Source organism: Symphalangus syndactylus, chromosome 2 (genome assembly GCF_028878055.3).
Source record: "Symphalangus syndactylus isolate Jambi chromosome 2, NHGRI_mSymSyn1-v2.1_pri, whole genome shotgun sequence".
NCBI lineage: Eukaryota > Metazoa > Chordata > Mammalia > Primates > Hylobatidae > Symphalangus > Symphalangus syndactylus.
Window position 1 is genome coordinate 19,864,230 of NC_072424.2, and position 13,067 is coordinate 19,877,296.

The following is a 13,067-nucleotide window of genomic DNA, read 5'->3' on the forward strand; positions in this document are numbered from 1 at the left end:
AGTTGTAACTAAATTTTCTAGAGCTTTCTTAATAAACCATGGGGGGAGGGGTTCCTATATTTATTCAATCTTATTTGAACCTGCTTGTATTTTCAGTCTTTGCAGGTACGTCTGCCATTCATTCATAGGCAGTAAAGTATAGTAGTTGAGTGGTGTGGTGCCAGAATCAGGCAGATCTAAGATGAAATTCCAACCCCACTGCAAATTAGATGAGCCATTATGGTTAGTTTCTTACACTTGAGAGCCAGTTTTCTCATCTGTAAAATGGGTATAATAATAATTTTGAGGGGAATCAAATGAGACAATTTATGTGATGTACTTAGCAATGCCTGGCATGCCTAAAGCCCTAAGTAAATGGTAACTATTTTTATTCATTCAATAAAAAAAAAAAAAAAGAAAAACACATGTATTGGGTATCTGCTGGGCTCATGGCATGTTGTAGGTACAAAATGTATCAAGACATTGGCCCTGTCCATAAAGAATTTAGTCAGAGTTGGTGGAGGCAGGGAAGCTAAGCACTTCTGTAATTTCAAGGTAGAAAGTAATAAAAGACAGAAAGATTATGAAAGGGAGAAGTCTTTGAGAACAGTTGTCTTTGGGTTGGGTCTTGTAGGATGTGAAGAATGTGGACAGGTAGAGTTGAGTGGGGATTAAACAACTGACATTGCGGAGAAAAGAAATAAAGCCTAAGAGAGGAATTAGACAGGAATGCTGAGGATATCTCAGCACCCAGCAAAGTTTGACTTGTACATAGCGAGTAAAATGGACAGAGGTGGGAAGCTAGACCAAAAAAATGAGGGCATATCAGAAAGGCAGTGCACACTGGTTGGAAATATCATGTTACTGGGCAAGGTATTAGGCAGGCACTGATTGTATCCTATTTAGAGCTCTGCAATAAAAAAATATATATATAATACTGAGACTGGGTGCAGTAGCTCATGCTTGTAATCCCAGAACTTTGGGAGTCTGAAGCAGGAGGATTGCTTGAGCCTAGGAGTTCAGTCAGCCTGGGCAACATGGCTAAACCTCACATCTACAAAAAATAAGGCCAGGCACAGTGGCTCATGCCTGTAATTCCAGCACTTTGGGAGGCTGAGGCGGGCAGATCTCGAGGTCAAGAGATCAAGACCATCCTGGCCAACATGGTGAAACCCCATCTCTATTAAAAATACAAAATTATCTGGGCATGGTGGCATGTGCCTGTAGTCCCATCTACTCGGGAGGCTGAGGCAGGAGAATTGCTTGAACCCAGGAGGCAGAGGTTGCAGTGAGCTGAGATCGCACCACTGCACTCCAGCCTGGCGACAGAGCAAGACTCCGCCTCAAAAGAAACAAATAAACAAACAAAAATTAGTCAGGCATGGTGGTGTGCACCCGTAGTTCCAGCTACTTGAGAGGCTGAGAGATGGGAGGATCGCTTTGGCCTGGGAGGTCGAGGCTGCGGTGAGCCATGATTGCGCCACTGCACTCCAGCCTGGGTAACAGAGTGAGATCTTGTCCTAACATATACATGTATATACACACACACTGGTTTTAGCTAAATTGATTATAACTCAGGGACCGTGAGCTCAGGATGGATAGAGGTGCATAACATTGATTACTTTTGTTCCAATATTTACTTTTTTTCTATATGAGGAATGCATTTAAATTTGGAGGGCGGAATAAATTGCTATTAGTTTCCAGTCTAACTGGAATATCTGCAGCCACAGAGGACAAAGTACAAGGACTTATCAGAGAGGAGACAATGAAGCTCCATGCTCTGGAAAAAGGAAACAAGAGGCTGAGGGAATGAGATAGCTTCTAAGGAGGAAGCTTAGAAAGGCCCCTCCTCCCCTGGCTCCTACCCTCTGGGCCAGGCTAATTTGCATTTCAATGAGGACTTAATACTACCGAAGATTTTATGAAACGCCTAAGCTTCTCAAATGTTTGTTACGTTTGTTACCCTAGCTGAAATCTGCAATTACCAGTATTTTTTTAAAATCCTAAAATGAAGAGACGAGGCCTGTGGGTGTTCAGTTAAGGAGGGAGAGGGTCGAGTCCCAGTCCAGGAACTACTCTGTGCTGGGAGAAGCAGGCAGGTACGGCACAGGTCGCGGGAGCCAAGAAAGAAAGAGAGAGAAAGGGTGAGCGGGGGAGTCGCTGGGCCAGACACTGAAGTGTGCCTGTGTAGAATAACTGGCAGGAGAGCTACATTTTCTGACCCCGGGAGGTAAAAGGCGACGCCGTCTTTGGCACTGAGTGCGGTGACCCGCAAGAGGAGCAAAAGTCATGAGTCTCCGACCCCCAAGCCCCCGGCTCAGCTGCCTCCACTCCACCCTACTCTTCTCAGTCCCAGCCCAGAGAGCAGGCAGCGAGGCAGCTCTTTGAACCGGGCCAGGTTTCTTCCCCAAACACCTCGGATCCAGAGAGGGGCAGGAATTTCCTAATCCTTGTTCCCTGCCTCTCCCCACAGCATCCGCCCGAGGGGCGGCAGATCCAGCGGAAGCTGTCCGTGGTGCTGACTCCTGCCTTTGGCTTGGCCGGACCCGCCGCCCGCTGAGCGCGCTGCAGCCAAGCAGGGGGCTCGTGTGGCGGGGCCGCGGGAGGGTGAGGGTCCTCAGGTCTGCGACCAGCTCCAGGCTCTGCTGCTAAATCCCAGCCCGAGCCCTCTAGCTTCTCTGCCCTCCGCAACCTGGCCGCTAGGCAGGACCCAGCGCTTAAGAATGGGTCAGTCGTGCCTCTCTCAAGCCCCCAGCTGCATTGCAATCTCCCACCGCCTACTTCCTCCCCCGCTCCTTCCGTCCTAAGACTGCACCGGGTCCTCCCAATAGTCTGACGCTTCGCGCCTCTCCTCGGTCCTCCTCCACCGTGCGCTCCTCCGGAGCGTGACCCTCCAGGGGCCCTGCAAACTCCTGCAGTAGAGATTCGTCCTCTTCGCTGCTCTGGCCAGGTTTGCCGGCCCCTCCTCCCGTTTCGGATTCCATCCTCCCCACACTATCCTCTTCACTAGTTCTCTAAGCACCGAGCAGGGCAGAGCGCGCTCCACCCCCATTTTCCATACATGGGTGCTGGAGTGGGGGGCGGAGCTGAGGGGAGGCGCTCCCAGTCCCTCTCAGAAGCTGCTAGACCACTGGGAACATTTGGATCCGTTCAGCTCCCGCGGAGAAGCGAGACCGGATCACCGACGTGGGCAGAGGACTGCCGGGGGCCAGCAGAAATTCTGCCCCTTCTTCCCGCAAGCGCTTTCCCGCCCTCCAAACCCCACTCCCAGGTAGGATCGCGCTCCTGAGTCTGCCTGCGTGGACTGCGAGGACCATAAATAGAGGCGGAAGCGTTTAAATAAGCCGTGTGTTCTAACCGTGCTTAGGTTTATTTTACAGAGGTGAGAGGACAGCACTTTTTGTTACTTTTGCCGTTGTTCTGCGGCCGGTTATTCCCAAGGGAGGACTCAGGCGATGGGGGAGGGGCGCGGCTGGTGTAGGAGGTTGGATGGAGAATGGGAAGGGAAGTGACGGACTTTGATTACCTTTGAACAGGTGGCCATGGCCTCATCGCCCACTCGGGGCCCCAGGGTTTCTGACTTATTTTCTGGGCTGCCGCCGGCGGTCACAACTCCCGCCAACCAGAGCGCAAAGGTCTCGGCGGGCAACGTGTCGGTGGCTGGCGCGGACGCTCCAGCCGTCACGCCCTTCCAGAGCTTGCAGCTGGTGCATCAACTGAAGGGGCTGATCGTGCTGCTCTACAGCGTCGTGGTGGTAGTGGGGCTGGTGGGCAACTGCCTGCTGGTGCTGGTGATCGCGCGTGTGCGCCGGCTGCACAACGTGACGAACTTCCTCATCGGCAACCTGGCCTTGTCCGACGTGCTCATGTGCACCGCCTGCGTGCCGCTCACGCTGGCCTATGCCTTCGAGCCACGCGGCTGGGTGTTCGGCGGCGGCCTGTGCCACCTGGTCTTCTTCCTGCAGCCGGTCACCGTCTATGTGTCGGTGTTCACACTCACCACTATCGCAGTGGACCGCTACGTCGTGCTGGTGCACCCGCTGCGGCGGCGCATCTCGCTGCGCCTCAGCGCCTACGCGGTGCTGGCCATCTGGGCGCTGTCCGCGGTGCTGGCGCTGCCCGCCGCCGTGCACACCTATCACGTGGAGCTCAAGCCGCACGACGTGCGCCTCTGCGAGGAGTTCTGGGGCTCCCAGGAGCGCCAGCGCCAGCTCTACGCCTGGGGGCTGCTGCTGGTCACCTACCTGCTCCCTCTGCTGGTCATCCTCCTGTCTTACGTCCGGGTGTCAGTGAAGCTCCGCAACCGCGTGGTGCCCGGCTGCGTGACCCAGAGCCAGGCCGACTGGGACCGCGCGCGGCGCCGGCGCACCTTCTGCTTGCTGGTGGTGGTCGTGGTGGTGTTCGCCGTCTGCTGGCTGCCGCTGCACGTCTTCAACCTGCTGCGGGACCTCGACCCGCACGCCATCGACCCTTACGCCTTTGGGCTGGTGCAGCTGCTCTGCCACTGGCTCGCCATGAGCTCGGCCTGCTACAACCCCTTCATCTACGCCTGGCTGCACGACAGCTTCCGCGAGGAGCTGCGCAAACTGTTGGTCGCTTGGCCCCGCAAGATCGCCACCCATGGCCAGAATATGACCGTCAGCGTGGTCATCTGATGCCACTTAGCCAGGCCTTGGTCAAGGAGCTCCACTTCAACTGGCCTCCGAGGGCACCACTCGAGGTCAATCTGGTGCTTATTCTCAGCACCAGAGCTAGCTAAGCCAACATAGGGCAACATTTCCAGCCCAGCCCTCTTGTCCGGCTGTCTGTCTTGTCCTTGTGTCTTTGTAAAATGTTAAGCCGGCTTTGGTGAGAGTCTTGCTCTTTGCTTGGGGGAGGCCAGAGAGAGGGAAGAGGATTTATTATTTCTTCTTTATGCCCTTGAAAGACAAACAAAACTTCTTCTCCACGTTCAGAAAAGTATTTCAGAACCACGATGGCCTTCCTGGCATCCCCTCCTCCTGCTCGTTGGTGAAATGAACAATATGAATGGGATTTAAAAGGAATGCATTGGGCTTGGTAAAGATTTTCAGTTTGCCTTTAGAAAAAGGACCCAGCTGAGAGGACCCTGATATTGCTGAGTCCATTTGAACCCTGGCATTCGTAGAATTTCAGGTAAATATGTATTAAAAATCTACATCTAGGATTTCAGCATTTCCTCAATAAGACCTTTATATGCCAAAAGGGTTTTCGTTTTAAAACCACTTGAGTTTATAGTACAGAAACACCTACAAGCTCCCTTTAGAAAGGTCTTGCTATTGTTTCTCCCCTTTCCTCCCTAACTACTATTTAAAAATGATGAGACGAATTAGTCAATGAAGAGATAAAAAGGTCCAATTCACTTAAGAGGTCATTTAATTGTACCTAAGGACAGACATCCTCTGTGTATGTGTGTTTGTGTATGTGTGTGTATGTGTGGGTACACATTCAGTGTTTGCCACAAAGTGGGCACTCAAATATTTGGTTTTCTGAATACTCAATGTAAACTGTGTAGTGTGGCATTCTCTTGCAGTCTCTAATTGCTCACTTGCAACAGATCAACAGCTGTCATCTGACTGCTCGGCACCTGCTCTGTAGTGATTCTTGGAACATGATCAACCCAGAAATCAAGGACTGGCAGAAGTTTACTTAAGGACAGAACAGAAGAATAAGCTACCACCCACATGATGTGTAGATCAAACACTAATTACCTCCAGGGTTAAGGGAACATGTGAAGACTGTGGAGCATGATACCAGGCTGATAATCATCACCTTAACCTCCTGTGAGTTCTGTAAATGAGGACAAGTGCCTTGGGACAAAGGTCTCCACACTGTTAGAAGAGCAACTTGGGCAGTGAGGGCAGGGGTCTTGGGAAATGATACATAATATCCAGCTGTCAGATCAGCCTCTGTGTTCCCAGTAACTCAGTCACCATCTGTAAGGTTCAACTACTTTCCCAGCTCACTGAACACAAGAATCACTGTTTCACTTCCTCCTGCTTCTCTTATTCAGAAATAAGCTCACTTATTCATTAAAATGTGCCCTAAAAGGAAAGGAAAGAGGGATGATATGGGAATGACAAGCGTTTAATCCTATTACATTCATGTCAACAACCACGGTGGGAGTGGGAGTGATCACGATTGGGCTGGTTAGCATAGGAATCTTTAGTAGTTACAGGGCTAGACATTTTGCACACAGTAAAGGGTAGGAAAGGCTGGTTTGGGAGAAAGGAAAAGGCAGGCAAAGATGGGTATGGAGGTTACCTCTGGCAATGGTGCTAAATGAACTTGAGCTTCATCCGTGGATTGGAGAACAAAGAACCTGTGTGCTAATAGTGCAACCCACCCCTGTCCCAGATGAGCTCATCTCCCAGGCATCCTGAGGACTGGCTCCTGTGCTTCCAGCAGCTATATTACTTGGGAGGCTCAGGGCCAGACATTTCTCATTTCCTCAGAGAGTTCCTTTGATGGTCGTGTGTGGAGAGTGTAGATGGTAGAGGGGAAGGAGAGGGATTATTTGGGGAGGGATCTGATTCATCGTCGGCTCTTTGTTGGAAGGTTTGAATCACTGGTTCTCAGCCCTGGCTGCTCCTAGAATCACCTGGGGAACTTTTTTTTTTTTTAATTGATGTCTGGTTTCTCCTCCCAAGAGTCTAATTGATTTGAGATAGTGCCTGGACACTAGCATTTTCCAAAGCACTTCAGGGGATTTTAATGTGCAACCAAGATTAAACACCTTAAGAATTATCCTTTCTAGGGCCGGGCATGGTGGCTCACACCTGTAATCCCAGCATTTTGGAGGACCGAGGCAGGCAGATCACAAGGTCAGGAGTTTAAGACCAGCCTGACCAACCTGTTGAAACCCTGTCTCTACTAAAAATACAAAAATTAGCCAGGCGTAGTGGCACATCCTGTAATCCCAGCTACTCGGGAGGCTGAGGCAGGAGAATTGCTTGAACCTGGGGAGGCAGAGGTTGCAGTGAGCTGAGATTGTGCCAGTGTACTCCAACCTGGGCTACAGAGCAAGACTCCATCTCGGGGTGGGGGGGGGGTGGGGGCGGGAATCCTCTTTCTAATGAATCTCAGAAACATCCAAATGAAGTTTTGGTTGCACCTGCCAAAGGTGTTAATAATTTGGAGTTGAATTTGACAGTGTTACATGTCATACTTAGAGAATACTCTTAGTCTTCAGGCAATACCAGCTCAATCACAAAGAGGCAAACTATTGAAATCAGAATATATAGGGATTCGTTCAACAGTTTACTTACATATTTCTTATGTATCAGTCCAATCAATTCAGAAGGAATATCATCATTCAACCTTAGGTCAATTGTATTAGAAAGTTACATACCATGGCCAGGTACCATGGCTCGCATCTATAATTCCAAAACTTTGGGAGGCTGAGGGGGGAGAATTGCTTGAGCCCAGGAGTTCAAGACCAGCCTGGGAAATATGGCAAAACTCCATCTCTACAAAAAATAGCCGGATGTGGTGGTGCACACCTGTGGTCCCAGCTACTTGGGATGCCAAGGCAGGAGGATCACTTGAGCCTGGGAGGATCACTGGGCTGCAGTGAGCTGTCATTACACCACTGCACTCCAGTCTCAGTGACAGAGCAAAATCTAGTCTCAAAAAAACAAAAACAAAAACAAAAAACAACAAAAAACAAATTTACATGCCAGGAATTATTTTAAATCCTGGTTGTCAGGGTGTTAGAAAAAGTGCTCCCTGATTAGCTTAAGTTTATATCAACTATGAAAAACAAGCATCTCCATTAATTACTAGAAAAGTTGCCACTGGTTTCTGTCATGCCTACAACTTAAGTTTGAAACACTTATGTGGACTTATAAAGAGCTTAAAGAGGTTGGAGAATTAGATTGTGCTTATAAACATCTTTACATATTATGAAAATCAGCAACTGAACAGCAATTAATTCTTACAACATCTGATATCTGTTGTGGACTAGTTTATAAATCAAACCGAATTTCAAAAAAATCAGAGGTGAGTCCCAGAGAGAACTGTGTAGGATTGTAGGTAGAATATTTTATTTAATAATTCATTTTGGTTAATATCAAGCATCTAAGATGTATACACAGTCCTCTTCCTGCAAGGAGTAATACAGGCAGTCAAGCTGGGAACTGAGCCAACTTGGTACTTGGCAGCAGCCCTTCTCAAGGCTGATGGGAGGTTCTGTAATCCTCTTTGCAAGCTTTGTCACCAGGTCTCACTTTTGGCAGCCAATCAATAGATTTATCTCGCTAAACTGGCAGAAGAGTGTTTCAATGTATGCTCCAACAGCTACCTGGAAATAGCAATTGTGAGAGATGCTAAGTTAAGGATATTCCAGTCCCTATAACCGTCTGATTTTTTGTCCTTGTGAATTTTCAATCTGCTGTTTTACTGGGATAGCTAAGTTCCAGGTTTATTTTCTCAGGTAGGTTCACCTACGACCTCTGTCCTGTGGTTTGCATTCCCGAACATCTATTAGTCTTTCAAATGCAAGGCACAAAACTAACCTCAAGAGTGTGGCTAGATCTGGGAGTGAACACAGGGCCTGTCCCTCACAGACGAGAGGTCAGGAGCACCTTTGTTTCCCAAGGCAGGTTGTTGATTGATTTACCTCCATGTGTTGATGTCTTTGCTATGTATATAAAATGCATGTGTTGCTGAATCACGTGAAGCTCTACATGCTGGGGTTTATACTGTGTTTGGCATGTTGTGGGAGCTCAATAAATACTAAACCAGTTGCACAGTCTTCAGCCACAGGATTGATAAACCAAGCCAGTTATACATATGGGGTAACTACACAACCTCAGGATAGCCAGAGTCAAAGCAAGGATAAATCATGTCAAGGAAAACATGCTACTCAACCTAGATTTGTCAACTCCACCTTATTCCAGAGATGAACTGTTCATTTTGGTCTTCTTTGACCCCCTGCCCCCAACCTCAGTAAGGCCAGCATTTAAATATATGGCACCAAGCTCTCTACTCCGCAAGACGGCATATGCCTAAATCCACGGGTCCATCAAAATGAGAGTAGAGAACTTCATGCCTAATTTCTATACCTTCATATATTGGAGAGTTATTTAAATGTTAGCATTTTATCACACATTTCTCACATATAATTTGGGAAGGTCTAACAACATCCCACATATGGGTCTATAAGCAAAATCATGAGGTTTCTAAAATGTTCATGATGGAGTCATAAAAAAGATTTTTCGGTACACCTAAAATACCACCCAAAAATAGACATATGTATACCTTTTCAGCGACCCATTTATCGTACAGAGTAAAATAGTATACAGATGTGGGAAATGTAAAATATTTGGATGGATGAGAGTTGCAATCTTGATTGTTAAGCCTATACACTTTCCAGTCTTTGGAAACAGAAAGCCTTATTTTGAAAACTGGGCATGTACACTTCTCACAGGTTTTTGAATTGTTTTTCTTTGCTTTTAACACAATTCCTCTCCTTTTCCACTCTTTATTTCTCATGCCTTTTTCTGCTACTTTTTCATATTATCTGTATCTCCTCTTTAAGCCCCTTCTGCTTCAGTGAAGGGGAACTGGTGGGATTCAAGCATCCATCTCCTGGTCAATCACTACAAAGTGAAAGATGATGGCGAGAACTCCTGGCTAATTCCACTGGAGAAGGCAGTCTGCACCAAGCTCCTAGAAGGCTGCAGTTTGTTGTATTTCCCACCCACTGTGGGGTCTTGGAGTTCACACAACTGGTCATTTTGCGGTCAAACTCCAGGCTCAGGTGGATAACAGGAGTTTGCACAGACTCCACAGGGCTCTCAACCTGTTAAGTCTCACAGAGAGCTCTCCAGAGGAGCCTAACAATGAAAGGCCAGATGTGTTTCATTTTTATGTTTGGTGCTGGAGTAAAGAAACTGGAGTCAAAAAAAGCAAAGGAGAAACAGTCTCTGCTTTTAAGCATTCTCTGCCTCTCTCCCTCCCTCAGCTCTCACAATATCCTCTCCTTAACTTGCTGATGACTAAATCCCCTGGTCTCAGGACCCATCTCCTCCTTCTGAAATGACATCCAGTGAAAAATGGAAAGCTATACTGTGAAACCCCTCCTTGCCCCCATAGTTATTGCCAAGCAATGAAAACACCCTTTTGACCTGGAAAAAATTAAGACTCCAGGTTTGAGATCTCGGTTAGCAGTCAGGCGCTGGGCTTTCCTCCCTAGCCTAGACCACAATCACCCTGGTGGGTGGCTGGGCGCGGGGCTGCTTGGCAGGTGCTGGGCTCCCCATCCAGCTCTGGCATTATTGCGTCACCTCGGTCATTGTTTTCTGCGCATCACCTCCAAGTTCAAAGCAGCACAAACCACCTATTTCGCGTGATGGGGACTCAAGGAGTCCTTTGAACTCCTTGCTAGTGGAAATGGTCGGGACTAGGGGCAAAGAGGGAAGGAAATTTGCAGGTCAAGATGTAGTCTCCCCGCAGGGCTCTCCCAGTGGGGCTTCTGGAGCAGCAGTTGCCTTTGCTTTTCCAGGGTGTGCAGTCCCCACAGCCCCCGGCTAAGTCCACACGCACTGAAAGCCGAGGTTCCTGCAACGTGGTGAACTCACACTTTACGTTTTTGGAAGAGGAGGAGTCAGCTGGTGAAACCACAGCAGCCCAGAAGAAAAGCCAAACCCACCTTTAGGCCCATTGTCCCAGGCAATTCATTGATCTAAAACTAGGCCTGCTGAATAGCAAAGACAGCTGTAGGTTTTTTTTTAATTACAAAATCAACATTTTTTTCTTTAAGTAGTAAGTGAATATTTCCCACCTGTCTTCCCTGGGGGAGTTAACAGTTTGTGCTTTTCCTTCCTAGGCCCTTCCAGGAGCATTCACAAACATATTCACAGTTTGTATTTTACTAAAATGCGATTAAACTACATCGTTGTTGTGTAACTGACTTCCACATCCCTCCTCTTAAAATTATATCAAAGAAGACTTCTATGTTGGGTCATACTCATTCTGACTGGAAAGGAATCCATGCCTGGGTGGACCACTGTTCAATCATTTTTCAGCCAGTGAGTGGTGTGGGTTAGAAGAGACAAATCTGAACTTAGAAGGTGCCCTAAGCCCTGCAGGAAATGCGGAGGAGTCAAAGTCTAATCACAGCCACTGAAAAGCTGTCCCTCTGTCCCTGGAGGGCGAGGTCCTCCTTGAAGCCCTCCCAGAGACCAAAACCATCTGGGTGAGGGGGTGGGACTCCTTCCCCTTAGCTGCTTCAGATCCTGCACAGCACCCCACCAGGGCTGGGGCAAGCCCACCAGCTGTTCTCTGGCAGACAGCAACTGGTGTCTATGAGACTCTGCCAACCCAGGGTAGGATTTTCCCAGGAGTCAGGAGCATGGTAGGGTCCCTCTTCTAGCCATGAATCCACATGGGCACAGGTCCATGAAGAGTCAAATCCTTCACCTTATTTGCCCACAGGCAAGCATTTCAGCAGGGCCCTTAATACTGTTGAGGTTTTGTCAACAAAGGTGAAGGTGAAGGGTAGGGAAATATGAAGTATGGTGCAGGAACCAGTAGCTACTACAAGCAGAGGAGCTGTCATCTCTCAATCCAGAGACCAGAGGGCAGGGAGGAGTTGCTGAAACTCCCAAGGGTGGAGTCATTTAAAGGAGACTGTCTCCAGAGGAGCAGTAGTGTTAGGTAGAGGGATGGGGCCAGCCTAGGATAGAGGGTTGAGCCAGCCTGGAGTGGAAGGATGGGCCAGCCTGGAGTGGAGGGATGGGGCCAGCCTGGGGTGGAGGGATGGGCCAGCCTAGGATGGAGGGATGGGGCCAGCCTGGGATTGTGGGATGGGCCAACCTGGAGTGGAGGGATGGAGCCAGCCTGGAGTGGAGGGATGGGGCCAGCCTGGGGTGAAGGGATGGGCCAGAACAGGATGGAGGGATGGGGCCAGCCTGGGATTGTGGGATGGGCCAACCTGGGGTGGAGGGAAGGGGCCAGCCTGGGGTGGAAGGATGGAGCCAGCCTAGGATGGAGGGATGGAGCCAGCCTGGAGTGGAGGGATGGGGCCAGCCTGGGGTGAAGGGATGGGCCAGAACAGGATGGAGGTATGGGGCCAGCCTGTGGTAGAGGGATGAGGCCAGCCTGTGGTGGAGGAATGGGGCCAGCCTGGGGTGGAGAGGTTGGGACAGCCTAGGATGGAAGGATGAGGTCAGCCTGGGGTGGAGAAATGGGGCCAGTTGACTTCTGTACTAAGTGTCAGAAAGATGATACATAAACCATAAACAAATGCCATGTGAATTCAATGGTGGGGCTGTTCACATATGACCCTGGCAGTCAGAAAAGCCTTCATGCAGGAGGTGACATTTGAGCTAGACTTTGAAGGATTCCTGATGAGACAGAATCTCGCTCTGTCTCCCAGGCTGGAGTGCAATGGCACGATCTTGGCTCACTGCAACATCTGTCCCCTGGGTTCAAGTGATTGTCCTGCCTCAGCCTCCCGAGTAGCTGGGATTACAGTTGTCCAACACCATGCCTGGCTAATTTTTGTATTTTTAGCAGAGACAGGGTTTCACTATGTTGGCCAGGCTGGTCTCGAACTCCTGACCTCAAATGATGCATCCACCTTGGCCCCCCAAAGTGCTGGGATTACAGGTGTGAGCCACCACCCCCGGCCAATGCCTGGGATTTTATGTAATGAAGAGAGTAGTGGCAGGAGAGCATGCTATGGGCAGGGTAAGGTGGTTAGCAAAGGAAGGAAAGGGTGATGCCTATTTGAAAGAGTGCAGGCTGTGCTTACGAGACAGAGTGGTGAAAAGTTGGCTGAAACTAGATTCAGGAAGATTAATAATACCAGTTAGGTTTGCTGAATTCTTACTGTGTGTAAGGCACAGTGTTGTACCTTACATTGCATCACTTATTTCTCAGCATGTTAGGAAGTAGACATTCTCATTGTTATTTTTATTTTACAGATAGGAAAACAGACATTTAGAAAAGTCAAGCAATTTGCCAAGCTCTGATGTATGGGAGGTGGTGGAGCTGGGATTTGGTACAAAGCCTGCCTTCCTAACCACTATAAAGTCCTAACTTGAGTTTCAACCTAAGGAGTC

At 48.9% G+C, this 13,067-nt stretch overlaps 1 protein-coding gene across 1 annotated transcript; it reads left to right on the forward strand.

Annotated features, from left to right (window-relative positions):
- Window positions 1-3,117: 3,117 nt before the first annotated feature.
- Window positions 3,118-10,908, forward strand: PRLHR (prolactin releasing hormone receptor). Its single transcript, XM_055247639.2, has 2 exons — window positions 3,118-3,250; window positions 3,516-10,908. The coding sequence occupies exon 2, from the start codon at window positions 3,522-3,524 to the stop codon at window positions 4,632-4,634; it is 1,113 nt and encodes a 370-aa protein (XP_055103614.2). The 5' UTR covers window positions 3,118-3,250; window positions 3,516-3,521; the 3' UTR covers window positions 4,635-10,908.
- The last annotated feature ends 2,159 nt before the right edge of the window (window positions 10,909-13,067 follow it).

Coding starts and splice junctions, on each gene's coding strand:
- PRLHR (XM_055247639.2), top strand. CDS start 3,522: ATGGCCTCATCGCCCACTCGGGGCCCCAGGGTTTCTGACTTATTTTCT.